The sequence below is a fragment of the Electrophorus electricus genome, chromosome 16 (assembly GCF_041902795.1).
Source record: "Electrophorus electricus isolate QZ-2024a chromosome 16, ASM4190279v1, whole genome shotgun sequence".
In the NCBI taxonomy this organism is placed as follows: Eukaryota; Metazoa; Chordata; class Actinopteri; order Gymnotiformes; family Gymnotidae; genus Electrophorus; species Electrophorus electricus.
Genome location: NC_137512.1, coordinates 19,156,646 through 19,183,369, shown reverse-complemented (window position 1 = coordinate 19,183,369; position 26,724 = coordinate 19,156,646). Strand labels below are relative to the sequence as shown.

Here is a 26,724-nt window from a genome sequence, read left to right as displayed (position 1 = left end):
TCATAGCGCCATTCATTGAGGAAATCATTTAAAAGGAGTGTTGCAATAAACAGCAAAGACGAGAAACATTTGGGAATTTAAGGACTTTATTCAGTAGCTTTCTATAACATTTATGACAAAAAAGCATACTCAACAACCAAAGTTGATACCATGCAAGAAACAGCAAGCATTCACTCCGTTTTCAAAGAAAATGCAGCGCTGATAACAGATTGGAGAAATATCACCACTGAGCAGTGTTCAGTGAACGTTGGTTAATATATTTGATACATTATGCTATGGGCACTTTAGATGCATATCAGCAGTGTTTGTTTAGAGGACATGGTTGTTAAATAAAAGTTACTGTGAAAAATGATTGCAGTTTCAAACATCTGTAGACATTGGTCCAGAAGTATTTCACTATCACCACAAATGACAACATTAAAAAAGTATTCATCAGTATTTGCGAGGCAGCTTCATTAATCAGTAGAAGTATGCAGTCCATTTAAGACAGAGGAACAGTGAAATTTCAGCCTACATCACTACAATGGAGTTGAAAAAAACAACAACATATATAAGCATTATATTAATTACAATGTTACAGCAGTTCTTTCCAAAAACATCATTTAAATATTAGTTCAAAAGTTAATACACACAAATATCTAATACCATAATGAAACATGGGTCTGAAGAGGCAATCTAAGGATTTGACCTTTCTTATCACAGTAACTGGCTTAATGTAATTGCAGGTGTTATGTTAATAAGGGAAATTGAGGTTATGAGAGTAGTGATCATTCATCCCTTATCTCATAAAAACATAAAGAATCTTCCTCTCAGCACATGTGCTAACTGAAAAGTCTTGGTAGAAATACTTGTGCTTGGTGGCCTAGGACATAACTAATAACATGTGAAATACATTATCTACCAGATAAATATGTCCTAGCAACAGGTTATCTACAATTCATCAACATGTCAGCAAATTAACAGTAATCAATTTCTATGTCAGCAAACAACAATGCATGTCAGCAGTTTATTGTTACCTAAGGCTTCCTGTACCAACACCAGAACCTTCACTGAAAAAATCTATTTTAAGGTGTGAGGAGAAGCTCATTCAAAAACAGATTTAATCTTTCCACATACCATCACCCAAGAGGTAGCATACCCAAAATTATGCAAATGCAAGAGATGAGGACTTCTTAAACTGTTATGGCTAGAAAATACAATGCAGTCTGTGGTAAATCACAGAGGGATGAAACTACATTTGTGAAAATCATTTTAAGGGTTTTTTTTATGAAAAGAGGACTGGTAGTCCTAGTTTCTACAGACCTATATAGTAGAGATAAATGCTTCACACATCAGAGCTTAAGCATCATCCTTAATGATGTTTATTACATATAGATAGTAAGGTTTAGCGTGTGTGCCCTAGTTAATCACTGCAGATGAACACATCTTGTTAATTCCACACAATCTGGTTCCTTTGTACAGGTAATAGTAACCCTAAAGAAACATAAAAACACACATATAAATAAATATATATAAATTCCACACTCGCCCTCCACTGGGTGGTCTTGTTTTTTAAATATATGTAAATCCAAAGAACATCTATTCAAAATGTCTAGTTTCTCTGGAAAATTTGTATCCTTCACTATACTCATTATAATTCTGAATATCTGTACATTTCTTACTACAGTACTTACTGCAGTTACTCACCTAGAATCTTCACTGGATCTGTCTCTATCTATATCTATCTATATATAAATCTAAAAAAATTCTAAAAAAATATATAAACAAAAAAAAAAAAATAATAAAAAATAAATAAATAAATATATATATATATATATATATATATATATATAGAGAGAGAGAGAGAGAGAGAGAGAGAGAGAGAGAGAGAGAGAGAGAGATAGATAGTTATGTTAAAAAAATCTATCTATCTATATCACAGTAATCAACTTGTAAACAGAAGGTTGCCAGTTCAAACCCCACCACCAGTAAAATGCCACTGTTGGGCCCCTGAGCAAGTCCTTTAACCGTCAATTGTTCAAGCTGTATTCAGTCATAATTGTAAGTCGCTTTAGATAAAAGAATCAACTAAATGCCATAAATGTAAATAGATAGACAGGTTTTAACATAACCCTTTATCAAATGTTCAAATAACACACAAAATAAAATAGTGACCATAGCAGAACTACATGTTCATACACAGGCCAGACGAGGTCTGGGAGTGTCCCTTACCTGCTCTCCATAGTCTTCTCCCCAGCTATTCTTGATGGCCCAGAAAGGAATGCCATCGCCTGTGTACAGGTAAAATTAAATTTTAACCTTTGCACAATACTAAAACAAATAAAACAAAACAAAAGGATTAGGATGTAGTTCAGTAAAATACCCTTGTATTAACTAGTATTTAGTGCTGCATTGCTGTGATAACAAAAAAAGGAATGTCGTGAAACAGCATGATTGTGAAAACAAAGAAGGAATGTTATAATGCAGGGCAAAGATCAACCGGATTTTTCTAAGAAGCATATTTCTAAGAAAGGTCTAGGCTTTTACTCAGAAGGATTAAGGAACAATTGTCATTGATTGATTTCATTGCAAGGCATATTTGGGGAAAAAAAACAGTAGGGCTGAAGAGTGAAAACTTAAACATATCTACTACATCAAGAACCCTTAGAACTCTCTATAAACTGCTATATTTTAAGGACCCCCTTCAAACTCCAAGTCAAAAGAGGAGATATGTTTGTGGGTGGTTATATGAGTCAGTACTTATATAGAGAAGCCTTTTTTCAGATGTTTTTTTCTTATTTGATTTTGAAATGTACGTATATGCATCATAAATTAAATGTGAATTTTACAATTGGAATGGCAGTGTATAATCTTGAAAAAAACATGTCTACTTTAAACTCAAAATCAAGCAGGGAGGGTCTTTAAAGTATGACTGTAATAGCTATAACTGTGTTTGGCTGTTACTGTGCCAACTGAAGTCTTATTGATTTTTGCAAATCTGAGAAGAAGAACTCTCACGTTCTCCATATCCGACGAGTAGCACTGCGTGATCAATCATCCAAGGATTGCAGAATATCTTCAGAGGATGAGACACTCCCTTCCTATAGAACTACAGAAGCACAGACAGACAGACCGAAAAGAGAATTATACTAAGAAGTCCACTGGGCTCTCCAGACTGTTTTCATGCTGTCCAAAAAGGTTTTGGCTTTTGGATTAAGCTAAACGCATGGAAGAGTCAACAAAGTAATGGAATTTCTAGATTTAGTCCAGTCTAGAGTAAACATCATGGAGACTTTGGAACTTTTCCGACCTAGTTTTGTCATAATTCTGAACGGATTACGCCACTAATGGTCAACGCTCTATCACAAAATCCTCTGTACTTGTGAATCAAACATAATCATAACTCTGCCTTTAAAGGCAGAGTAACATTTAATCCATGTGCAAAGTCCATATTTGTTAAATACCATTAAAGTGGTCATATTAATGCTATTACTACAGTGTTGGTGCTGCGTTAATGCTCTGAAGAATTGAGAGTTTACTACCTGCATGGCAAAAGCATTGAGGGCAGCAGACACAGGCCCATTCTCAGCCAGCCACGCAGCAATATCTGAATACACACACCATGATAAGGCTTATACTTGTATCGCCATTCTCAAAGCCCTCTGCACAGTGAACCAAAGTTCACTGCCACATATATAAGACCACCATGTAAAATTAGACATGTGTAAATTACTGTCCTATCCATATACTGTATATCTGCACACTCACTGCGCAGTATAATACATTTAGAATTCTATATACATATAACAAGTTTCTCATTTCCTCTGCCCTTCTCACCATTCTCGTCCTTGGGCAGCTCTACCGAGCTGTTGATGTAGGCCACCACTTTCCCAAAGGAAAACTCACACCTCTGCTTGTGTCCTGTGTAGCCGTAGTCAGTCTCTGTCTCAAGACCTCCTGCAAAGGGAGCAAAAGAAAACATCAAAACGTTACTCTCTTTAAAACCTGTTTCATTTTTCGCATCATACTTGAAACCACACAATGTGTAAGTGGAATTAAATGTTGTTACTTGTTAAAGCATCGTTTAAATAACTGTGTCCCATGTATTTCAGTTGCTGTTGTTGTTTTGTTTTGTTTTTTTACCAAGGTTTTCGATAGCTTCATACGCATTGGATGGAAGCCCACCCCCACAAGCTTGGTCCAGTTTATCACAATCCACCAGCTCTACAACAGACAGAGAGGTATCCAATGAATGAAATTAATAAAATGCTCCGTCAATTTTTCATTAATAGTATCATCATTGAATTCAAACATAGTCAAGGAGTTAAATGTTTCGTTGACTTTCAGTGACCGTAACAATAGCTGCCTTCCACCTTGCTCAGAGAGGGACAGCAGTTGTCCGGTCCTCTTGAACCACTGGCCTTCAATGTTCCCTGTGACAGAGAATGCCCAGCAGGAGCCACAGAACCCCTGAAATACACACAGCACTTACTTTAGCCAGCGCCGAAGTAACAGCTGACGTCTGCATAGCCTAATCTGTGATTAATTCATATCTTATGTTTAAATGAACTATTGATTAGAACCCACATTTCTACCACCAGTGCCAGCAGGGATAATTGGTTATGGATATCCATGGTGGAAACATGACTATGGATTCATTTGTTTAAAAACAAGTTCCAACTGATTAATCAATTGATTTATAATTCAATAGGGCCCAATTGATTCATTCAGTCTAAATGGTTCTCTTGGGCTGATTCGTTCTCCCGGACCTGGTTCTTGACAAGGCTGACGGCTCCGTGCTCTCTCCAGTCCCAGCTGGATGGGGATGACCTGTTGGCTGGGACTGCTGGCTTCATCTTCCTCTGCAGACTCCACTGGCTCAACATGGGGTTCAGGTACATCATTCTAAACTCATCCTCTAAAGGGAGATAGTCAGATAGTGAGAGCAAGTGACTGGGAAAACACACACACACATACACACACAAACCTACCCACCCACACCCACCTGTGAGATCACTGAACTTGGTAACTCCATACTCGGCCGTGCCCTGGTCCAGACTCTGCAGTTTCTTTGCTGTTTTCAGATTCTGCTGGAAAATGCGCAGACGCTTCTCAGCCTCTGCAGGGATCAAGAGGTAAGAAGATGACTTCTATTTCTAAAAACATATCTTTCAATTTAAATGACACATTTGGATGCCCATGCATAATTTATGTCCCAGCATATTAATATGTTCCAGGGTGACTTTACTCAAGCAAACTGTGAAAGCAGAATTAAACTAGTACTATTGCCACTTACCCTCTTGGGAGCTGTATGTACGGTTGTATGTGAACATGAACTCTTTGAACTGAGTTAGAAGCTCTGAAGACTCCTGAAGATGACCGAAGTAACAGTGTTTACAAAGTATAGCTAGAAAGCTCACAAGCTGTTTATACATTTATTATTACTCATGAATGCATGATATGTTTACCTTGGTGGGCTTGTTGCGATAGAGGGGCACATGTGCTACTTTTTGGGTCTCCTTTGCAACCGAAGTCTCCTTTTGAACTGAGGAATGAAGCAGGTTCCATTAAAGTGGCATGCATTATCAGCTCATCAACATTATTTACAGCCAAGCGTCTTTTTGTGTTAAGGTGTCTGCATATATTATTATACAGAATCAAGAACATTAAGAATGCATCTAATGTCCCCATTTGGCAAAGGTCTATGGGGTTCTTGGGTACCCCACTTTCACTGTTTTACCCTCGTATACTCTGTATGCTGTGGAAGTGCACTGACCCGCAGGCTGGCATTTTTGTCGGAGCAGAACAGACTTGTTCTCCCAGGGAATGTCCCATACCTCGAACAAACACACCTCTGTCTGAGGGAGAAAGAAAGCAACAAAGAAAAGTTATGAGAAATAGAGAAAATATTTTTCTAATTTCATTCCCGTGGTGTCACATAAACTAGACATAAACATTTGGCCCAATACATGGAACAGGAAACAGATGTCATGCACTTAGAATCACGAGGTCTTTGTCTCACATTTGGGTGCTGAAAGCAAAGCAGATGTGCAAAATTGTCTCTTTTAACTGGTTATTTAGTTCAACTTAGTCTATGACTAACTATGACTCATTTTAACTGTAACCTAAAATTTTTATGTAGCAGTCCCATTATATATTTAAGGAAATAACTACTCAGCACTGTCTCTTAGACCCATGCCTTGGGTTTGCTCACCTTCTGCTTGTGTGGCTCTTGGAAAAATTCACATTCCTCAGAAACATTCAGGACTGCAGTCTTTTTGCATTGAGTTCGCCCAATCTCTACTGTGATGCTGTATTGCACTCCTTTAACCAACTGTTTACAACACACAGACATTAATGGGAGACAAAAATTATTATACAAAACAATTAATAACTCGTGGTTTTTACAGCGTAAAGTTTGACCCGTATCAAGTTTCCCCTTAAGAAATGTGTTACAATAGGCCGTAAAGACGCACACTTAGCTGTTACAGACTGGACTATACAATAATCATAGTAAACGTAATTATAATGCAGTCTTACAAGCAGAAGAACGAACTCTATTGTTTCTATTGCTTTGGTAATTTAAAACGTATACGACGCTGCGCAAACCAAGCGCAGCGTAAATTAACATGAACAATCTCTTCTTTGTTTACATAACAAACGCCAGAGACGAACCCCTTTTTAATTTAGGCTTAATAATAATCGTGTGTAGATACGCAACATTAGCAACACCTAGTATTAACAGCAAAAATGTATTAAAAATAACGCAAACTTTATGAGCTTAGCGAAGAAACATGAGCGACGTTCCGATGCACAGGCCTACACGACTTAATTAAATCCTCAAAAGCCTTACCTGTTTCCTAGCGGATATTATTTTGCTGACTTTGCGTATGTGCATGCCATTGGATTCTGCATTGTAACGTTCCTCGGCAAATTTCACAGCTTTAATGACCTCCGGGTCTGACTCCGATATGTGAACCGGTGCCCCGGGCGCCCCCATCAATGGACGATCTAAACCACCCTGTAACCCCCTAACCGAGCAAACCACAATAAAGACCAGACATGCGATGATACGGTGACAGCGGCTCACGTTCACGTCCATGTTGTCGAACCCTCGGTGCAGAAAGGACCGGGGATAAACGAAGTATCGACACGGGCTACAGACTGCGTTTCGTTTTTCCAGACAAATATCAACCAGCGGGCACAGCTTCAGCGAGTCCGCCTGCTCCAGCTGATATGATCCCAACAAATATGTCGCGCTCAAACACGCAGTGGCGCACCTTATGCCACTCCACGCTCAAATATGGCTGTGGGACAGAATACTATGAATGTGCTGTTTTCTTTTTTCTGGTACAGGGTTAATAAACGCTGTCATTACCGCCTAGTCAGCCTACCAGTATTAAATAATATTTATTGTTTCTAATAAATTTAGTTGTAAGCGTCTGATAGCCTAAGATTAATTTCTGATAGTATTCCCGGTTAGAAAATTTGGAGTATAAATATAACATCGCTACACTCCTGTTTAATATTTCTTTATAAAGTATTTTATTTGTAATATTAGTTTTATTAAACGCATTATGCGAACCCATCAAAGTGTTTTATTATTTTTCTTATATTTGAAAGACCTGAAATGCTAAAAGTGTATAATTTATTTGGTGAACATTCCTTATACGTATGCCTACCAAACTTCGCACTACATTTATTCTACTCTGTCGGACATTACCACAAGGGAGTAGGATTCGTGAACAGTGGCTCAGTCGGTTTTGTTAGCTACAATTTGTGCTACAAAACTACAGCATTGGGAGTAAATTTCTAAATACAGGTTGAGACATTAATCTTTGAATGCATTGCAATAGTAATAATTTGTTACATGATCAAAGTATAGTGTAAGAGATTGCGTAATTTTGTCGTTGTGCCAATGCTTCTCAACAATAAAAAAAGAATAATGAATTTGCAGTCTCAGTATCGTAGAGAATTAAATGTTTTCTGTCATTCTGCTTCTTTCCATTAGAATTTAGTTTTAACCCCGCATATTTCGAGCTCGTTTAGGTCATCTAGCGGTAAGGAGGAGGAACTACAGCTGTACTTCACTGTTTTTGTTCCGTGTAAATAGCCTACTAAAGGAGCCTCACGCTCAGCTCTGCTAGCTAGCTGGAAGAGCAGCTTTATAGGGCACGACATTTTTAATGTTTGAAGTTTCCTCTTTAAAACATTTTTTCCCCCAGCTGACACGTAAATGGACGGTCAACATCAAGAGAAAGGCAAAACACGACGAGGAGGGCACGGAACCCGAGACGAGGTGCGGAGAGTTGGCTATTTCAGTTAACTTCACTTTTGAATGTGCTAACTAGCCGAGTCTAATCTATGCCTTTCTATTAGGGCAGAGATGTACGTTTGTCAAAATCCCTGTCTTATGCCCTGAGACATGGTGCCTGTCAAATGGGGCTTCACATGAGTTCAGGTGTGTGAGTATGCCGCAGTGGTTCACTTTTTGTTTAAATAAGGTTATCATTTTATTAGACAGACCTTACCGTATAGGTATGCCTAACATGTATGCCTACATTTTACATTCAGTTAACCTATAAGTTGTAAGTCACCGTTCCTGACACCATTACTATACTGAAAATTCAAAGACCCTGTACCCTGAGCACATTCTAACTACGTTTTCAAGACTCTTTATGAGTTACCTAGTTTAGGCCGAATACGAAGGCTTTTCGTATAGATTTATACAATAAAAACACTTGTAAATACTGTTCCTGTGAATGTAGCATAAACTGATGCTGTGCAAAACTCTGAGGCCATCCAAGAAATCAGTTATTTACTTGGACAGCAGATGCCTACTTAAGAACACTCAATTCTGTGCAGTGGTAGTTCAGTGGTTAAGGTACTTGACTAGTAAGCAGAAGGTTGCTTTTTTAAGACCTTCTGCTGCCAAATTGCCACTGTTGGGCTCCTAAGCACGGCCCTTAACCCTCAGTTAAAGTTGTTTTCACTTATAATTGTCAGTCACTTTGAATAACAATGTCAGCTAAATGCCATAAATGTAACACTCTAGTAAACGTTAACATGATAGAAGTACAATGCTCTTTGTTTTCCAGAATGTTATTGATATTTTGTAAGACAGATTGAAGAACATGGGTATGGTTCCTAATTCTCAGGCCAGGGTTTCACAATAACTTTAAACACGCTGAAACACAGTTAGGACTTATGGATGGAATACTTACCATCTGGGCAGCGGGGAGCTTCACCTTCAACATGACTGAAGCTGTTACGTAGACAGACAACACAAAAAGATGCCAATGTCAAAAGAAGGAAAACTTTTCTATATGGAGTAAACAAAGAAATATCCAGGCATGACCTGCTGACCTTTTAACAGGTTACTCATGAATGTTGCCAGTGGAAATATCACAATCACAATTGTGTAGAGAAGCTAACGTGTGAGTTAATATCTGAGTACATATGATATGAAAAGTGCTGATAAATATAGATGCAGAGTAGGTGTACCTAATAAACTGTCTAGCCATTGTATATGCTTTAAACAAGTTATAATTACTCCTGTTTGTTTCTTTTCCTGTTGCTGGGTTCAGATGGTTTTATATTTGTGGATGAACTTCTCAGACATCAACAGTTTAGATCATTTTTATTGGAAGATTTAGAGAGAGTGGTGACCACAAATGACAAGCGGCGCTTCAAACTGCAGAACCATCCTGAGAGTGGACGTCTGCAGATCCGGGCCAATCAGGGACATTCTGTACAGGTCAGTGTGGTCAGTCGCTTTCTTCTTCACAGGACAGGTTCAGATATAAATATATGTCCTGAAAAACTGACAAAAATACAGGATTACTTGAATTCATATTGGGTTTTTTAAACTCTTTACACGATCATCATTTTTGTCGTTTTGCCGTATCTTTGACATACTAGATGTCAGATTTTTTTTTTTCTTTTTACATTTGTATTTATTTATTTGTTGTCATAGCATGTTTTGGGTCTCCTGACATCAAATCATGTCTTGTTTAGGTTGAAGATCTGGAGCTGAAAGCAGTAGTGTCTGATGCTCCAGACTGTCCACGGGAGGCTGTCCATGGTTCTTACATGAAGCACTGGGACGCTATACGCAGCCAGGGTCTGAATAGAATGAAGAGAACACACATACACCTGGCACCAGGGTTGCCTGGAGAAGGCCAAGTTATTAGTGGTGGGAGAAAGATGTTTGATTCGTTGATTTTATTTGATTAAGTGGTAAAGAAGATAAGCTGTATCTTAGGAGATAAGGAAGATGGGATGATGATTTCTTTATATTTCTTTTATTTCTTTCCAGATGATGATTTCTTTATATTTATAAGGGATCAAATTAGGCAGCTGCTTGCCAAAAATCACAGAAGAACTGCTGCAGGTGCTGGAAATAAACAGTCAGGAGACTGATGTATAATTAATTTTTATATTCATTATACTGATGTATAATGAATTTTTTACTTAGTCTGGGCCATGTCTTTACATTTTTCAAATAAGCCATTGTTAAGCATTTCCTTAACGAACAACATCGTGACTCCTCGTGTCTCTGCACTTATCATCCTACACACATTTTCTGTTGTTGCCCAACAGGCTTCTCCTTTTAGAGTAGAACAAACAGCACACACTAACGCTGCATGGTGTCAACACATGCTAAAGCAGTGTCAGCACACACTAAAGTAGCGTTAGCACGTTAAGTGATCCGTGATCTTTTGTTGCTCCTGATTGTAACTTTGTTGCAATAATTACTGCTAATGAACTTGAAGTTGTTCTAATAAACGTAAAGTTATACAGGTGTTAATCAATACAACAGAAATGTATTTTAGGCCTGTCCTTCCCTATTTATATACAGTCTTTTGGGCTTTTAATTTGCAAACACAATGTTGGCTTTACATATTATATTGACAATACACATTTATAATTATTAGTTCATTCAGGTTCATTTACAGTTGTGCAAAATGGAAGACATTAAGGCCTGGTTGGCTAGAAATATCCTTGCCATAAATTCTGAGTTGGCAGAAGTATGCATCTTTAGCATTAAGTCTGCTTGCAGTTGTGTTCTCCTTTCTACCCTAGACATTAATGGTCTTTTTGTACAACCCAAAGTTCTTATGGTTCATTATAGAACCCTTGATTCTGGCCTGTTGTTTAAGTCCCATATAGCTTTAATATCTTCATATGAATATTGTAAGAAAAAAAGCATAAACTAGTTTCACATAACTAAACTAGCACATGCATTTATAACATCTATATTAGAGTACAACACAATGTTCCTGGTAAGCTGATGTGCTGAAAGTTTAAGCTTTAGGTCGTTTAGAATGTGGACAATTGTGGATCCAATTACTGGGGAAAGAAAAGAACAGATCATATTCTGTTCCTATATAACAAGTCTAATAATCTGCAGATGTTCAATGGATAAGGAACTTGACCAAGAGATTAACTGCACCTGTATCTTATAATTTTTTTCATTTATAAATGAAAATATATTTTCTCTTTTGCCAGGTATGAGAAGGAATTGTGATTTAGCTGTGTACATTGATGTCCCAAAAGCTCTCTCAGGTACAAATGAGCAACAGCAATGTTCTTATCCTTACATGGCTTTAGAGTCAACTGAACTGTTAGATTTAATTTTTTATCTTTCAGATGGAATTCAATTCTACTGGTCTGAAAATGGAGTCCTGTTGACACCAGGTGGCGCTGGCGGGCTGTTGTCGCCACGATATTTTTCCCGTGCACAGAGACTGAAACCTTCCTGTGAGTTTCCCACATCAGCTCGTTCAGCTTCATTTTACATCTGAATCAGAATATGAGTCATTCAATTCAGAATCACTCACTGTGGCTTCTGTCTTTTCATTACAGTATGTGAACTCGAACTGCAGTAACAAATGGTTGTATCACTAAAAGTTGGAAACACTGATCTTTGTCAGAACCTAAAATATCCCATGAATGATGCTTTACAACATGGACCTTTAATGAAGTTCAGTCCATGTAAAACATCCTAGACATCAGATGGATACTGTAAGGTATTAAACTTTGTATAAACTGTATGTCAAAGAAGCTTGGTCATATTAAGTCGAATGTTAAAGTGAGCTAGCGGTATCTAACAGGAGGCAGTTACTGGCTGTGGTCTGGTCAGCAGAAGCCCAGATGATGGAGCACAGCGATAAGGAAGCTTTTCTGTGATGATACAAGACACTGCTGTTCAATGTAACACACATTGTGGTGAAAATGATAGCCAGCTGTTTCCCTATCTGTCAACTGAATAAGTACAGCAGCTTCAATGCCAGTCTACTCTAACAATAAAAACAGTGCAACGGGAAATCTTATTTTGTCTTTATTTATTGTGAAGTAATTCAAAATGTTAATTTATATTCATAAGTAGAGAACATAAAAATATTGTGCCCACATCTTGTTTTGTTTCCAGAGATATTCCTGCACAAATTGTTTTTCTGTGTCATGGATCAGAATAAATGTTTTAGACTACATTTACATGGCACAAACTTGTCAGTCAATAAATATGCATGAAGTTTAATGTATACACAATAAAAGTTTGATTATGGTTGAAATTGTGTTGTTAGAATATCAAATCTTTCAAACAGGAGTAAACTTCTAAAGTTGTCTTAATGACAACTAGACACCCAGAGAATCACTGTTTAAAGACTGTACAATTTCACCCAGCTCCTCTGTGGTAAGGGCCTTAAAAAGTGATTATCTTTGATGAGTCATATATCTTTTCTTTTTGAAAGAACATCCAGCATACACTGCAGTTCTTTTTGGATGGTGCACCAACCCCATCATCAAGCTGTGATCTCATTTTTGGAGGGCCAGGGAAGGCTCATTTCATTAAAAAACAAGCCATGCACATATTGAATGCACATAATGAATCCTGTCCGGCTGCTAGTGTTTTAATGCTTACGATCCTCTGTGCTGCTTGGCTGTCAGAGCGCTTCATGCCCCCCAGTGAGTTTGAGGAAAAGCTCCTCGTTCACAGTGTCGCTGGGATTTCGTACGCGAGTCAACATGAAGATGTAGCCACCTATGTATTCATGCACAATTTTGCAGTCAGCAGTCACACAGCTAAAAGCTATGTTGATGTTGCCATCAAACTCGATTGCTACCTGTTAGAGAGGAACATCCCAGAAAGAAAGCATTATCAAGCAGTGCCCTATTGTGGCCAGATTTAGGGTTTTATTGATGGCATATGAGTTTGTCTGGACATCAGAAGATAATATGTGACCAGGAACCTTATGTTGTTTTGTTGTTTTATTCAGAAGGTTCATGACCAACCTGTCGTATGTCCCAGTTAACGTTCCACTGTCTCATGTTGTTGTAACGCCAGGTTTTCACTACATCTCCCACTCCAAGGTCAATGCGCATCAGGCGATTGTTTGCGATACCCAAGACCTCATCTTTACGGCTGCCCTTAAACCTGAAAACAAAATTATGATTAAAACCCACTGTGAAGTGAAAACTCCAGTGAAATTTCCTCCCTTGAAACATATACTGTATGGCCAAAAGTATGTGAAAACCTGACCATCATAGGTATATGAGCTTGTTGGACATCCTATTCCAAAACCATGGGCATTTATATGGTCCAGAGTCTGCAGGCCACTGAAATTCCTCCACACCACATTCATTAAAACATGTCTTTATGAACCTGGCCTTGCACAGGGGCACAGTCATGCTGGGACGTGAAAGTGCCTTCCCCAAACAGTTGCTACCAAGTTAGAAGCATGTGATTGTCTAAAATGTCTTTGGATGCTGTATCATAACAGCCTCAGACCATTTTTCCTCCTCCTCCAAACTTTACTGTTGGCACTGTGCATTCCTGTAGGTAGCATTCTCTGGGTATCAGCCAATTCCAGATTCATGATAGGGAAGTGTGCGATTAATCACGCCAGAGAACACATTTCCACTGCTGCAAAGTCCAGTTGTAGTGTGTTTTACACCACTCTCAGGCTTGTGTGCAGCTGCTCAGCCATGAAAAGCCATTTCACAAATCTCCTGGCGCACAGTTCTAATACTGATGTGTCCAGAGGCAGTTTTGAGTCCTTTAGTGAGTGATACAGTTGTGGATGGGTGATTTTTACATAATTCAGCATTCTATGGCCCTGCTCTGTGAGTTTGCCTGGTCTGCCAGTGTTTTTCTATGGAGATGACATATTTATGAGTTTGATTTTATACATTTCTTAGCAATGGGTGTGGCTAAAACACCTGAACTCAATAATAAGGAGGGGTATCTGCATACTTTTGGCCATGTGGTCTATTTATGTATCTATATTCCCATATATATTCTCAGTGAATGTGTACAGTAAAGGCCCCTGGAGCAACATGTGCTCTTTTTCAAGACAGCGTATATATACTAAAGTGTATGAACCTTTGGCTCCTTTGAGGCTATATACTATCTGAGGCCCTCCTACCTGATCATGAAATATGAAATGCCAAAGTCAGGCAGGGACTGCCAGATCTGGAGGAACTTCAAAATGGCTGCCATCAGGGAGAGCTGAGCCACATTCTGATAAGCCTCCAGGATACGTATGGTTAACTGCAAAGGTGGGCAAACTGTTTTAATGTGTGGAAATATGTTGATTTTCAATCAAATATCTCTTTCTGTTTTTTTGCTTGTTTATTGTTTTATGGTATTCCGAAAATCCAGTTCTTTGTATTGCCATTCAGTATAAAACCATGAGGTACTATGAACTTCAAGTTGACTTCAGGGTACTTTATTTGATTAATCAGATCGGCGGCTGGAAAACATTAGCAGCCTCAGGTGCTACGGTAGTCTGGATGTGCTGGGTGGGCCATACCTGCTTGGCCTTGTATTTTTTGGTGTAGCGAGGCGAGACGAGGCTCAGCGTGTTGATGCTCTCATCGACCTGTGCAGTGGAGGCGGATGAGCTGGGGCGTTGCATCGCCAAGAAGGTCTGGATGTTCTTCACCTCCTTCTGGTAGGAGCTGTCCAGCAGGGTCAACCCTTTGGAGGCCAACTTACAAGCCGCCATCCATTCCGAGTACTGCTTCTCCTGAATTTTATAGAATTGTTATTAAATTTCATTCATGTAAAGATTATTCCATCTAGCATTTGCTAAAAACAAGTTTACCAAATAAAATGTTATACCATAAAGTGCCTCAATATAAAGCCTCTTTTCACAACAGCATTAGTGGTATAAATCCCAGGGTGCCTGAGAAGCATAAATGTTGTCTGTATGGTCGCTTACATTCTCACACCGCAGATATGCCTCGTTCATGCCCTCGGGAGCTGGGACCAGGAGTCGAATACAGAATTTCTGTCCAGCTATGTTCACATCAGGAGCTACTTCACAGCCTGCAGGGTCACACACAGTCTCACAGCTGTAGATGATCACTTCAGAAATAAAGGACCTCATTCTGATTAGATGCAGAGGACTCTCTGTGTAGACGTTAGTTTTTGGCCAAGCTTGCAAAGATGTGATACAACAGGCTTAAATTAGAACTATGGTGAAGTGTCTTGCAAAAAGAGGTTTCATGCTATGTGGGTGATGAATTTTTTTAAACGAGTGTTAGTTTTTTTCCTTGTGTTGCTACGTGAAAAAATGTTTTAAATGCGTTGAAGGAGCTTGACACTATTGAATGGCGTGCCATGCAATATGTTTATTTGTGATAAAGTGTGTATTTGGTTTCCCTTGATGGTGATTTCATGTATATTTTGGTCTGGCAGAGGGAGCTGAGGAGGTTGAGGAGAAACTTTCATTTTAGTCTGCAGCCTACCTAGACAGGGTGTAACTGTAAGTTATGTGGTAGATAATATCTGTTCTAGTATTAATGGTGTAAAGGTCATGTTACTGAACTGGCTTTCTTTACAGAAATACCTAATACTTTTGCTAGTATTAAGGCTACTAAAGAGTGAAACAATGAAGAGCTTGTTCTCAGAGACTGCAATACTCTACTTCAGTCACTGTGGCTACAGCTGTGAACGTATTTTAACACATTGTGTAAGTCCAGTGCATAAGCAGGAAAACAGCAGTTAAATGAGGCAAACACATTTTTCAGTGTGCTTAGATTGTGATATTTAGTCTTTTGATAATATAGTTTATGGTACTTTGAGGTCTGGTCTCTCTGTGTGTGTGTGTGTGTGTGTGTGTGTGTATTTGGGTGTGATAAGGATGTGTGTGTGAATTTGTTAGCCTACCCTTCAAGTTCATTTGTTGGATTGGCTCTCCATAACTTTCGTCTTTGCTCTTATAATAGAAGATAGATGTGTCCTGAAACTTGAACCAGTACTGTTTGTAATCCCTCAGACTTAGTTTCTTGGGTCTAACCAGCAAAACAGAATATTGAAAACAATGATATCACCTACTGAACTTTTTTGACCCCAAAGAAAAAGGATGGGTGTAACCCAGGATGGCAAGTGGGTTTTTACCGAAATAATTTCAAGTAGTCATTCAGTTCCGGAGCGGTCATGTTTTCCTGTAAAAAAAATTTGGAATGCAGATGAAACAACCCAAAACCCTCCAAATACATTTCGAAACATCCTCAATACTTCCTCAATACTGCAAATACTCTGTCACTCCACTGTGTCAGTGACCAGAAGAGTCAAAATGCAGGGTGAGATCAAATACATAAGGTCACAATACGCTCTCACCAGCACATCTGCACTTTTATTTTCTCCCACCATCTTGACCTCCAGAGACTCCAGGGCAGACTCCAGGTCTTCCATGCCCTGGCAGGAGTTCACTTCTTGAGACAGAGACAGCTTGCCTATGTGGTACTGATAGAGGGAGAGAAGAGAATGATTAGCATTCCTTCAACTTGTTCTGATTTGCTTGCTGGGATGTGTATGGTGTTACAGAGATGTGTACGGTGTTAGGTGATCTGTGAAGCTGTTGGAGCAGATGGTGTGGTATAAAGATTCTGTACAAACACAGTACAACTGAATTATGGCAAAAGAGGAACAAAGAGCAAAATCATCATGTACCGCTGGAGTTTTTTTTTTCTTTTTTCACAAATGCTATGGGGGAGGGGTGTTCCTCTTATCTGAGCTGATGCAGAACAACAAACCTGTAAAGCTGTGCTATACTACTTTAAGTGCAGTAAGAACAAGATAAGACACATTTTACTAGACAAAATTCTGAGTTTGCTCTTAGAAAGTGCAGTACACGTTCTTCATTGCTACAGCCTTTTTCTAGAGTTCTAAAGTTGCGTGTATCTTGCAGCACATTGTGTGGAGCAGGCAGAGTAGGCGGAGGCTTCGCCAGCGTGGACCACGGCGTACCTGTAGGGCACCGAACAGCATCATCTCCTCCTCGGTGCAGTCGTTGTCCTCCAGCAGGATGGCCCAGCGCGCCTGCTCATACAGCTGGGTCAGGCGCACGCCATCGTACTGCGGGGCAGGGAGCAAGAATGAGATACGTCGCACACGGCTGAACAGCGCTGCCAAACTGCTTGATTGCAACCTCATCAAGAGAGTGCAGAGCGACCTCACGCCCCCTTCCTGCAGAGGCACGTACAGAAATGCCTACAATGCCCACTCGCCCACCTTAGGCTCCATGTCATGGAAGGTGTAGTATTTGAAACGAAGCCATAGCTTGTCATTCTCCTGGACTCCCTGCTGCAAGAGACAACGCGATGAATCCAGCCACCTGCAGGTGATCAGAAACCCTGAGCGTTAAATCGCATCGGTCGCTCATTTGCACCAGTAAGGGAAATGCTGCCCTCCAGTACCTGGTGTGGATGTGCGTTTTGTCCACCTTACTGGCCGGTCTGTACAGTTTGGCGATACTCTCAGGGGAAGGAGAAGGTTGGCTTACAACCAGCATCTTGTAGATGGCCTGAGTCTTGGGGGAATCAGCGAAATGGACTGGCATGCCGCTGTTCAGAACTGGAACCGACCCTGGAGGCAGGTACGATCGGGTTTTAGACAACAGGATGACTCACATCCTTGCCATCAGTTGGTTCTTGGGCATGGCCCCTTTTCTGTGGCTGTACGTGACATAACAGTGCTAAAACAGGAAGAGTGATTTTAAATGGACAGTCATCTTCAGCACCTGAGGTCAGCGGCACACCGGTCAGGTCATACTCATCTTCCGCAGAGTCTTTATCTTTCTTTTTCTTCTTCTCCTCCACAGGCCGGAGCAGAGACATTTCCTCTGGATAACGGATATCTGGCAGGAAGCGAACCAGAAAAAGAGAGTAAACATGTCCCTGGAGGTGGGATGGTACATCTAAGACAGCATTTTAACGTCCACGTGCGTATCGAGCGTCTTTGGCGAGCACTCACTGAGGAGTTGGCAGATGCCGTGGACGGTGCGGAACACAGGGCTGGAGAAGCAGGCGCGGAGGCGCAGTGTGACCCCGTTGGGCAGGCCCAGCCGCAGGGCCTTGTGCTGGGGTGTGAAAAGGAGGCGTGCGTCGGCGTGGATCCCGCACTTGTCCAGCGTCCAGGACGTGCGCAGGACCCACTGCTGTTTCTGCTCCCACCACAGAGCGTGGTCAGACCAGTCGCACTGCAGCTCTGCAAGACACCACCGCAAATGGAAGCACTTATTTATTATGGCAAGACATTCTTTCTAAACTGCAAAAACTCCATTCTATTTATTTGGTTGAAATGTTGACTTTGGTTCCACATAAACTGTTTCTTTAAACGGTGCCCTGTTCATTTGTGTTGCTTCACCAACTCGGCACAATATAATCACATTCAAGCGTGAACTGTTTAAATCCATGTGATTTGGCTTATTATACAGTAATTTGGTTTATTATCCCCTTTTTCAGTGTAGCGTGATAGTTTGCAGTCTGCTTCAGATACTGATTCATTCTCAGGATTCTTCGATAGTATGCTACCCTCCTTCCCACACAGGCTGTGGAATATCACATATAACTCACGTGTCTTCTCTACAATTTTAAAAATGACCCCGCCTATGTGGAGGTCAGAGGTTACACTGATTTTGATGGGTGGGGCTTCAGGGCCCAGTTCCTCCACTGTGACTGACAGGTCCCAAGCTGCCATCCTGATAAAGAGGAACAGCCAGACACAGAGAGAGTGAAGAGAGAGACATAGGATCTGCAAATTCATAACAATGGATATAAAAAGGAGCAGGGAAGGATTAGAGGTATTTGTTATTTCAGAGGAGTTTAGAAGGAATAACTGGAGAGAATTTGTAGGGTTTGCTCATGCGCTCAGTCCATTCTGTCCTGCTAGTCACACCATTGTATCTAAAACATCAAGGCGTTCTCTTGACTATATGTACAACACATGCTGTTAAAAAAAGAATAAGTGATGGTCCGTCACATGCTAAGCCTGAGTGTGCTAATACCCACACACACTCACCAGCACACACACATACCACGCATCCGCCCTGTGTGCATGACAGTGATATTCTGTAGCTTGTCAGGTTCACAGTGACAAATACTTCCCCATTTGTATGGAAGTCACAGTTATGTTTCTTATGTCAGTTTAACATCAACAGCCCCTAATTATCCTGCTACAACACACATTTATATGTCTATATATACATGTTCACAAGTTTGCGTGTGTGGGTCACATATAGAGTCATATAGAACATAGATTTTCTATTTAATAAATATCATTATTATTGGGCAACATTTATATTTATGTAGATACACAATCCTACAGTTTCATATAGTCACAAATTCTAATATGTCATGAATTTGGTATTCACATGTACACAGTTACAAAGAGGACTAATAAAATATTATTTAAAAAAAAAGACTGCACTTTTATTTTAAGTTTCTTGAAATGAACCCTAATACTATAATTATATTATTACTCTTGTAGCCTAAAATATGTCAGTCACCATCTTTGAATACATCTACATTTATATGCATGCATGTATGTATTGTTTTTATAGCTTAAAGAGTTTTAAAATGACTACTAAGATTTTCAAATATTAACAAAGAGCCATTACTCATTGCTCCATTAACACAGAATGCTGAAAATTTCTGTAAATAAAAGCAAATTACCTTTCCTTTAAGTGAATGCACTGCCAGATGCTGTCCTTGATTCTGTGTGTCACTTATACCAACTGGCTCTCTCCCTCTCTTATTTAAACCCAAGGTGTGGTTGGGCTGTGTGTCGGCGCAGTGTTTGACCACAGCTTCACGTCACTGGGTGTGTCCCATATTCAATTGCAGAGGCAGACAAAAAGCCACAATAACACATGGGAAATAACACATGAAATGACTATAACATTTTACTGCTAGTCTCTCAACTGTATAGCCCCTTCATACATCTGAATGCCTGATACACTGTTCCGATTAATGGAATATCTCATGCCAACCGTCTACACAATTCCTCGTATGAATCTTAAAATGAGTGGTGAAGTAACACTTTGCTGTTATGCACCAAAGATTTGAACCACATTATTGATAAACACTGCTCAGGTTCTTTCTATTACTGTAAAACAAACAAAACAACAACAACAACAACAAGAAGAAAAAGGTCATTTTTTCTACAAAAACCACAGCCAAACAAAAAACAAAATGTTTCTTCTCTTTAGAATTGTACTATTTTCTTTATCTTTTCTTTTAATGGTACATTATTTTTACATTAATTTTATAATATTTTCATTATTGCATTTTTATTTTTCATTTTAATCATTATTTTCCATTTTATGCTATTAATTGTATTTGTTGCATGTTTTATTTGCCCTTTAATTTGTTAACTATCTTTTTCTTTTTACATGGCATTATATAGTGAAGCCCTTTGCATTTTAAATGCTTTGAGTGCTATATGAATAAAATTATTATTATTCAAAACGTTGTTTCCCAGACAAAAATGGGTCCTTAGCCTAGACTACAAAGAACAATGTTGAATCTGCACCTGCACTAAAATATGTTTCAAAATTTTTCTTAATCTATGTGTAGAAGAATGGCTCTAGGAGTAGGCTACTATAATCAACAGCTTGATTACAGAGCTCAACAGTGCCTGTTTTACTTAAGTTATTATAGAAGATGCGGGATAAATGTTGTTACTAGTGCATAACCAATAAAAAGAAAATACTGTTACAATTAGCCAAGGTCTGGTCATTGCTTATCACAAGTAATAGTTCAAATTAGTTTAGTAAAATATGGGCCCAGATGTGTTCACCACTAGAGAGCAGTGTGGGATAATAAGATACCTTAAACGCCTTGGTAATTTCCAATATGTAGGGACCCCTATTTTATGGTACGGTCCGTCGCGGCGTTAAGGGAAATTGTGCATTTTTATTTGCTCCCATAACGTAGTGAAAGTTAAGCTTTAGATGCTAACGTAATCTCCGTTTCCATCGAAAAGTGCATTGTTCAAAGATAGTCAAACCCGACTGAAAGTGGTGAAATTGGTCGGCAAGGCAGCAGTAGGTTAGGCTATGGCGTTTCAGATATCCAAACTTACAGCTCGCTTTTCACTGCTAAAAAACTTTGGTTTGAGTACTATAGCGGAACACAAGTGTCCACGCAGCCTGATACACCCCAGCAAACTCACAAAGCACCGGCCGGGCCGCTCGTTTCATGCCGTGGTCCGTAGTGGCGAAGGCTCACCAGCTACCACAACACCGAGTCCCCGGAGCTCGGAGCGAGTTCTAAATATAGTGAAACGAGCGGCGAGGTTTTCGGCCACCTCTGCGACCTCAGAGTCGTTCGAGTGGCAGGGCCGTCGGGCTCTTAGAAAGGGCGCCTCCCTCCGCCGCGCAACCGCCGTCTTTGTCGGGGCGCTCGGTGTGTCCGCCGCCGTCAGTGCCACCTTGCACTCGAGTGCACTGTGTGCTATGGCCTCCAGGACGGCTTTAAATCTGGACTCCGATAATACTGACTGGGAAGAAGCAAAAAGTGAGTTCTGCTCTAGTTCGCATTACTAGAGAGGTTAAAGAGCCCTTTGCTAATAATGAATCCGAAAGAAAAAGTTGGCTCTAAGCTTAAATGGGTCGCTACAGAAATAATTGGCTCAGACCTCTTCTGCAAATATGGGTGTCGAGCTGAGGGCGAGATACTGCAGAGTTGGGTGTTTTACTTTAACTCATAATGCGCTTGGTATTTGGGCAGATATACCAAATCACAAAATACAAACCTGCATTACTGTGACCTTCCAGAGTCTGACACTGCTCTAGATAGTTAACATGAGCAAGAAGACGGTGAGCTCTGAACTCATATAGTGGTTGAAGATGAGGATAAAAGTTTAAACATTTCAAAGTACTATATAGACTTTATTTTGCTCTTTTAGTTAAAATTTCTAAGGAATGGACTATGACACCTTTTTTTTTTTAGTTGAATGTGGCCAACTATACTCATCATGCACATTAGATTATGCGATCTAGCTGTATTAAGTTATTTGTGTGAGATGCGTATTTGACTGAGCCATATCATATTATGTCCTCTTCTCTGCCAGGGCTTCTTCTGTCCATGAACCTGCAGGAGAGGAGAGGGATGTACAGGACTGACTACATCCCCCTGGACCAGATTCCTGTGTGGAAGCACCCAGGTGATTTAAGATCTCAAACCTGATATAGAAACAAAACCCACAAGCAAAGCATTACAGGACCGTAATATGATAAAGGCTACTTTGCCTCATTCTCATATAGCTCTGGTGAAAGTTCCAGCTCTGAGGAATGGATGATTTGGTTATCTACAAATATCACAATTATCCAGTGATAATTATACTGTGGTTAATGCCCTGTTTAGTTTAGATTTTTACACATTATTTAGCTTTGTGGGAATGTTTTCATAACGTGTAGAACATTGTTGCAGTGTGGAACATCTGTGTCTTGTAGGTGCTGCCTCTGCTGAACCTATTTACAAGGCAAACGATGAACTAAATCGGAAGATCTCTGTCTTCCGAGGTGACATCACCAAACTGGAGATAGATGCGATTGCCAATGCAGGTAAGGATTAAGCACTGCGGATGTCGTGTCGTGATCCGTTCTGTACATCGACCTGCACCTTCAGCAAGGGGGCCTTTTTTCTAACAAAGCTGGACACACAAAAACAAAGCTGGGACCACCTATTGCAAGCTTAAAATATGAGCTTATGTGGTAATTATCCATCGGGGAATATGTTTGTGTTCGTTTCAGCTACGCTCATAACCAGGAGTAATTCAGCGAATATAATTTTAGGGTAACGTTAAGCATCAACATGACGCCCCGATATAGGCATTTATGCCTATAAATGTACTAAATTAAAATCAGCTCAAATGAAAAGTGCCTAAAGTATAAGCTTTATTTTGAACAAAACCCCTCATTCTTTTCACTGCTGTTTCCGACCATCAGTTCTCAGTTGTTAATATTAACTGTCAGCCAGTTAAGATACCGATACCGATTCCATAGGACACCACAATATGCAAATCTGACAAATCACCCCAAAAAAAAAAAGGAAATTACATTTACACATTTTAATCACATGGAAACTAGATTACAATATGAGCAACAGTACAGGTTGTCACTGCACAAAATCGTTCTTTGTTTTGGCTCAGCACTCTGCTGTTTTTAAAATGACGCATAGGAATCATGTCTGTTATTGGACATTTCACTGCTGACTTCTTTTTTTTTGGCCAGCTGTGTTTTCTCATCATTAGGTCAAGCGCAACAGATTTAACAAATGATCCGATTATTTGAAATGCAGCATTTACATTTACAGCATTTAGAAGGACAAAAATGCTGTCATTTACACTCAGAATACATCCGAGCCAGTACAGTACGTTAGAGTCCAATATACCATTGAACTAGAATACTGTTCTGATGTATGGAGGGGCTGGTCCATTTTTGGCTTTGTAGGCAGGCGTCAAGGTTTTTAAATCTGATGCTTCCAGCAGCTGCTGGAAGCCAGTGAAGGGAGCGCAGCAGGGGAGTGGCGTGTGAACATCGGAAGACTGAAGACCAGTCGTGTTGCTGCATTCTGGACAAGTTGTAGAGGTCTGATGACTCGTAGAGGAAGACAAGCAAGTAGCGAGTTGCAGTAGTCTAGCTTTGAGATGACAAGAGACTGCACAAGCACCTGGGCAGCTTCCTGCGAGAGAACGGGCCGAATCCTTCATATGTTACAAAGGAGGAATCTGCAAGACTGGGTTCGATTTGAAACATGAGTTGAGAACGACAGCTGGTTGTCCAAAGTTATGTCCAGGCTATGGGCAGCTTCAGATGGTGATACCAGGGTGTTCTCCAAGGAAACTATGAGGTCATGGTAAGGGTTGGGAGTTCCTGGGATGTACAGAAGCTCAGTTTTACTGGGGTTGAGCTTCAAGTGGTTGGCTGTCATCCATGACGCTATGTGGAGACCTGTGTGTCGGAAGGTGGAAAAGAGAGAAATAGTTGGGTGTCATCAGCATAGCAGTGGTAGCAGAAGCCATGAGAAGATATTACATCACCAAGAGAAGGATTATACAAAGAGAAGAGAAGAGGGCCTAATACTGAGCCTTGTGGGACACCGGTGGAGCGTCTACATGGTTTGGATGTGGATCCTCTCCATGTTACCTGATAGGACTGTCCCTCCAGATTGGCTCTGCATGGAAATGGTTTCAATCCTGTCATACCAAGGCTGGAGAGGACAGAGAGGGGAATGTTGTTTACTGTATCAAAGGCTGCAGAAAGGTCTAGAAGAACTAAAACAGATGACAGTTTGGCAGCTTTAGCAGCATTAAGTTTTTCCCTTACTGCTGTGAGGGCTGTTTCTGCTGAATATGCCAGCTTGTAGCCAGACTGGTTGGGATCATGCAGCTGTTGAAAAGGGAGGAAGTGAGTGAGGAAAATAGATAATTGATTGTAAACTGCTGGTTCAAGGGTCTTTGTGAGGAAAGAGAGAAGTGATACCGGTCTGTAATTGGTAATGTTGGAGCCGTCAAGTGTGGCCTTCTTGAGGATTGGTAGCACCCTAGTGGTTTTTAATGCAGTTGGCACATGTCCAGAGGATAAGGAGTTGTTCGTGATAACAGATATGAAAGGAAGCAGATCTCTTGAGATGACTGCAGATGTTGCTTCTAGTGAGAACTTGGAAAAACAAGACTAGTATAAGATTAGTGTAAGTCTGATTCTAGGTGTTTTCCTCCACCGTCTCTCTGCAGTCCTTAGTTCTCTCCTGTGGCAGCGGAGTGTTTGTTAGCCAGGGGGCAGGTGGGGAGGACTTAGCAGGTCTAGAGGAGAGAGGTCGCAGAAGATTCATTGATGAGGAGAGTGTAGAAATGAAAGCATTTGTAACTGTATCCAAAGAGAGAGATGACAGAGTGTCAGGGTGAGGAAGGGTGGACAAAATAGTAGAAGTAAGGGAAGAGGGAGTTATGGAGTGCGGATTGCGACGGAAGGAGCATTTACACGTATAGTATGTTGCTAATGTTACCCAACACGACGACCAGAGAAATGGCCGTAAGGAAAATCGATACATCATTCATAGGTATAGCCAGCATGTTGCATGGGGTAAACAAAAGCAAACCGTTTGGTTCATTTGAAAACAATAAAGAAATGGCAAACAACCTGGCACAACACTGAAGTTCATTCAGTGGATGACCAAAGAATCCTCTAATGTAGGCCAGACTCTGGTCTGTGAAGTCGTCTTCCCATCTACCCCTACTGCTGTGCACATCTGTGGTCTCTCACCAAGATGAGGGTGGTCCCATCACAGCAGTTCCTTTGGCACTACCCCATAAGAAATGGTCAGTCATTACTCACGACTGTAAATCAATACCAGGTGTGAGTTCCTGTAGCTGTGATTTCTGACTGATGTCCTATTGTGAGGGTGATACCAGTGTGTTATCACTTTTGACTGGTCAGTGATGGTCAAGACTTGGTCAAGATAATATCTGTCTATCTATCTATCTGTCTATCTATCTGTCTATCTGTCTATCTATCTGTCTATCTATCTGTCTATCTATCTGTCTATCTATCTGTCTATCTATCTGTCTATCTGTCTGTCTGTCTATCTGTCTGTCTGTCTGTCTGTCTGTCTGTCTGTCTATCTGTCTGTCTATCTGTCTGTCTATCTGTCTGTCTATCTGTCTGTCTATCTGTCTGTCTATCTGTCTGTCTATCTGTCTGTCTATCTGTCTGTCTATCTGTCTGTCTGTCTATCTATCTATCTATCTATCTATCTATCTATCTGTCTATCTATCTATCACCATTCAGGTACTGTGTTCTGCATTGCATTTCTATAAATTGCTGCATCATTTGCATCGTCTCATTATAATACCTGTCAAATTGTAATGTGCAACTAATTGGCCTATTTTAGACAAATGCATCCTGTACTACCCCCCTGGGAAGCTCACAATTTAATAATGTAAATGCTTACATTCTCACCTTTTAGATTGCCAACAAATTCATTGTAATGTATCCAGTCTGCCGCACATATTTACTACAGTTTACTAAATAAAACCAGCATGCCGTGGTCCGTAGTACTAAATAAAACCAAGCCTCCAACAATATGACACTTGGCTCTGAAATAGGACTTGCTCTTTTTGGCATATTTGTTATAATTTGGCCTGCATTAAAACTTTGCCTGCACCCACTTCCATCAGTAAGTAAATGAGCAGGATGAGGTAAGTAAATGCAGTAAGAAAAACCTCTATGCTGAAGGAAAAACTGTTGGAGATCAGGGATGTAACAGATGTGACAAAGGAGGACATACCACAAAATCCATCCCACTGGTAAAGCTCAACAACAGGAGGGTCATATTACAGTTGACTTAAGAACAGGTCATTTAGGAAGTCTTATGCAATGGGTGACACTTCCGCTTACAACATCATGGTGACCCAGTAAGGAAACAGGAGTTTTTATGGCCAAAATGTGG

At 40.2% G+C, this 26,724-nt stretch overlaps 4 protein-coding genes across 10 annotated transcripts in view; 2 read left to right on the top strand and 2 right to left on the bottom strand.

Moving 5' to 3' along the window:
• Positions 1-68: 68 nt before the first annotated feature.
• Positions 69-9,648, bottom strand: ctsf (cathepsin F). Of its 3 annotated transcripts, XM_081698806.1 has the most exons (15): positions 9,533-9,648; positions 9,204-9,244; positions 6,194-6,313; positions 5,756-5,837; positions 5,448-5,524; positions 5,276-5,348; positions 4,985-5,098; positions 4,749-4,897; positions 4,353-4,449; positions 4,123-4,203; positions 3,817-3,936; positions 3,522-3,586; positions 2,998-3,088; positions 2,212-2,270; positions 69-1,473 (listed from the first exon to the last, which is right to left on the bottom strand). In XM_081698806.1, the coding sequence occupies exons 2-15, from the start codon at positions 9,234-9,236 to the stop codon at positions 1,399-1,401; spliced, it is 1,236 nt and encodes a 411-aa protein (XP_081554932.1). In that variant the 5' UTR covers positions 9,237-9,244; positions 9,533-9,648; the 3' UTR covers positions 69-1,398. The 3 variants fall into 3 exon arrangements, 2 of the variants coding, with proteins under 2 accessions (XP_081554932.1, XP_026859406.2); XM_027003605.3 differs by lacking the exons at positions 9,204-9,244; positions 9,533-9,648 and adding an exon at positions 6,833-7,295; XR_014117506.1 differs by lacking the exons at positions 69-1,473; positions 3,522-3,586; positions 9,204-9,244; positions 9,533-9,648 and adding an exon at positions 6,833-7,297.
• trpt1 (tRNA phosphotransferase 1) lies at positions 7,971-12,554 on the top strand. Of its 2 annotated transcripts, XM_081698809.1 has the most exons (8): positions 7,971-8,278; positions 8,359-8,440; positions 9,567-9,736; positions 9,997-10,174; positions 10,298-10,372; positions 11,491-11,547; positions 11,632-11,742; positions 11,848-12,554. In XM_081698809.1, exons 1-8 carry the CDS (start codon positions 8,216-8,218, stop codon positions 11,868-11,870), a joined length of 759 nt encoding a protein of 252 aa, XP_081554935.1. In that variant the 5' UTR covers positions 7,971-8,215; the 3' UTR covers positions 11,871-12,554. The 2 variants fall into 2 exon arrangements, with proteins under 2 accessions (XP_081554935.1, XP_026859458.3); XM_027003657.3 differs by lacking the exon at positions 10,298-10,372 and having other exon boundaries at positions 8,046-8,278; positions 11,848-12,314.
• On the bottom strand, positions 9,666-21,565 carry fermt3b (FERM domain containing kindlin 3b). Of its 2 annotated transcripts, none has more exons than XM_081698805.1 (16): positions 21,446-21,565; positions 19,945-20,088; positions 18,847-18,971; positions 18,245-18,478; positions 18,012-18,128; positions 17,689-17,857; positions 17,504-17,606; positions 17,240-17,347; positions 16,610-16,735; positions 16,388-16,434; positions 16,157-16,281; positions 15,207-15,313; positions 14,796-15,011; positions 14,409-14,533; positions 13,276-13,417; positions 9,666-9,802 (listed from the first exon to the last, which is right to left on the bottom strand). In XM_081698805.1, exons 3-16 carry the CDS (start codon positions 18,968-18,970, stop codon positions 9,776-9,778), a joined length of 1,770 nt encoding a protein of 589 aa, XP_081554931.1. In that variant the 5' UTR covers position 18,971; positions 19,945-20,088; positions 21,446-21,565; the 3' UTR covers positions 9,666-9,775. The 2 variants fall into 2 exon arrangements, with proteins under 2 accessions (XP_081554931.1, XP_081554930.1); XM_081698804.1 differs by lacking the exon at positions 9,666-9,802 and adding an exon at positions 12,310-13,106 and having other exon boundaries at positions 21,446-21,561.
• macrod1 (mono-ADP ribosylhydrolase 1) overlaps positions 21,121-26,724 on the top strand; it is a 62,034-nt gene continuing 56,430 nt past the window's right edge. The window contains exons 1-3 of one of the 3 annotated variants that reach the window (XM_081698808.1): positions 21,121-21,789; positions 22,346-22,438; positions 22,728-22,838. In XM_081698808.1, coding sequence (XP_081554934.1) covers positions 21,330-21,789; positions 22,346-22,438; positions 22,728-22,838 — 664 coding nt within the window. In that variant the 5' untranslated portion in view covers positions 21,121-21,329. The remainder of the gene's footprint in view (positions 21,790-22,345; positions 22,439-22,727; positions 22,839-26,724) is intronic. The other 2 variants (XM_027003561.3, XM_027003562.3) reach the window with 2 other exon arrangements.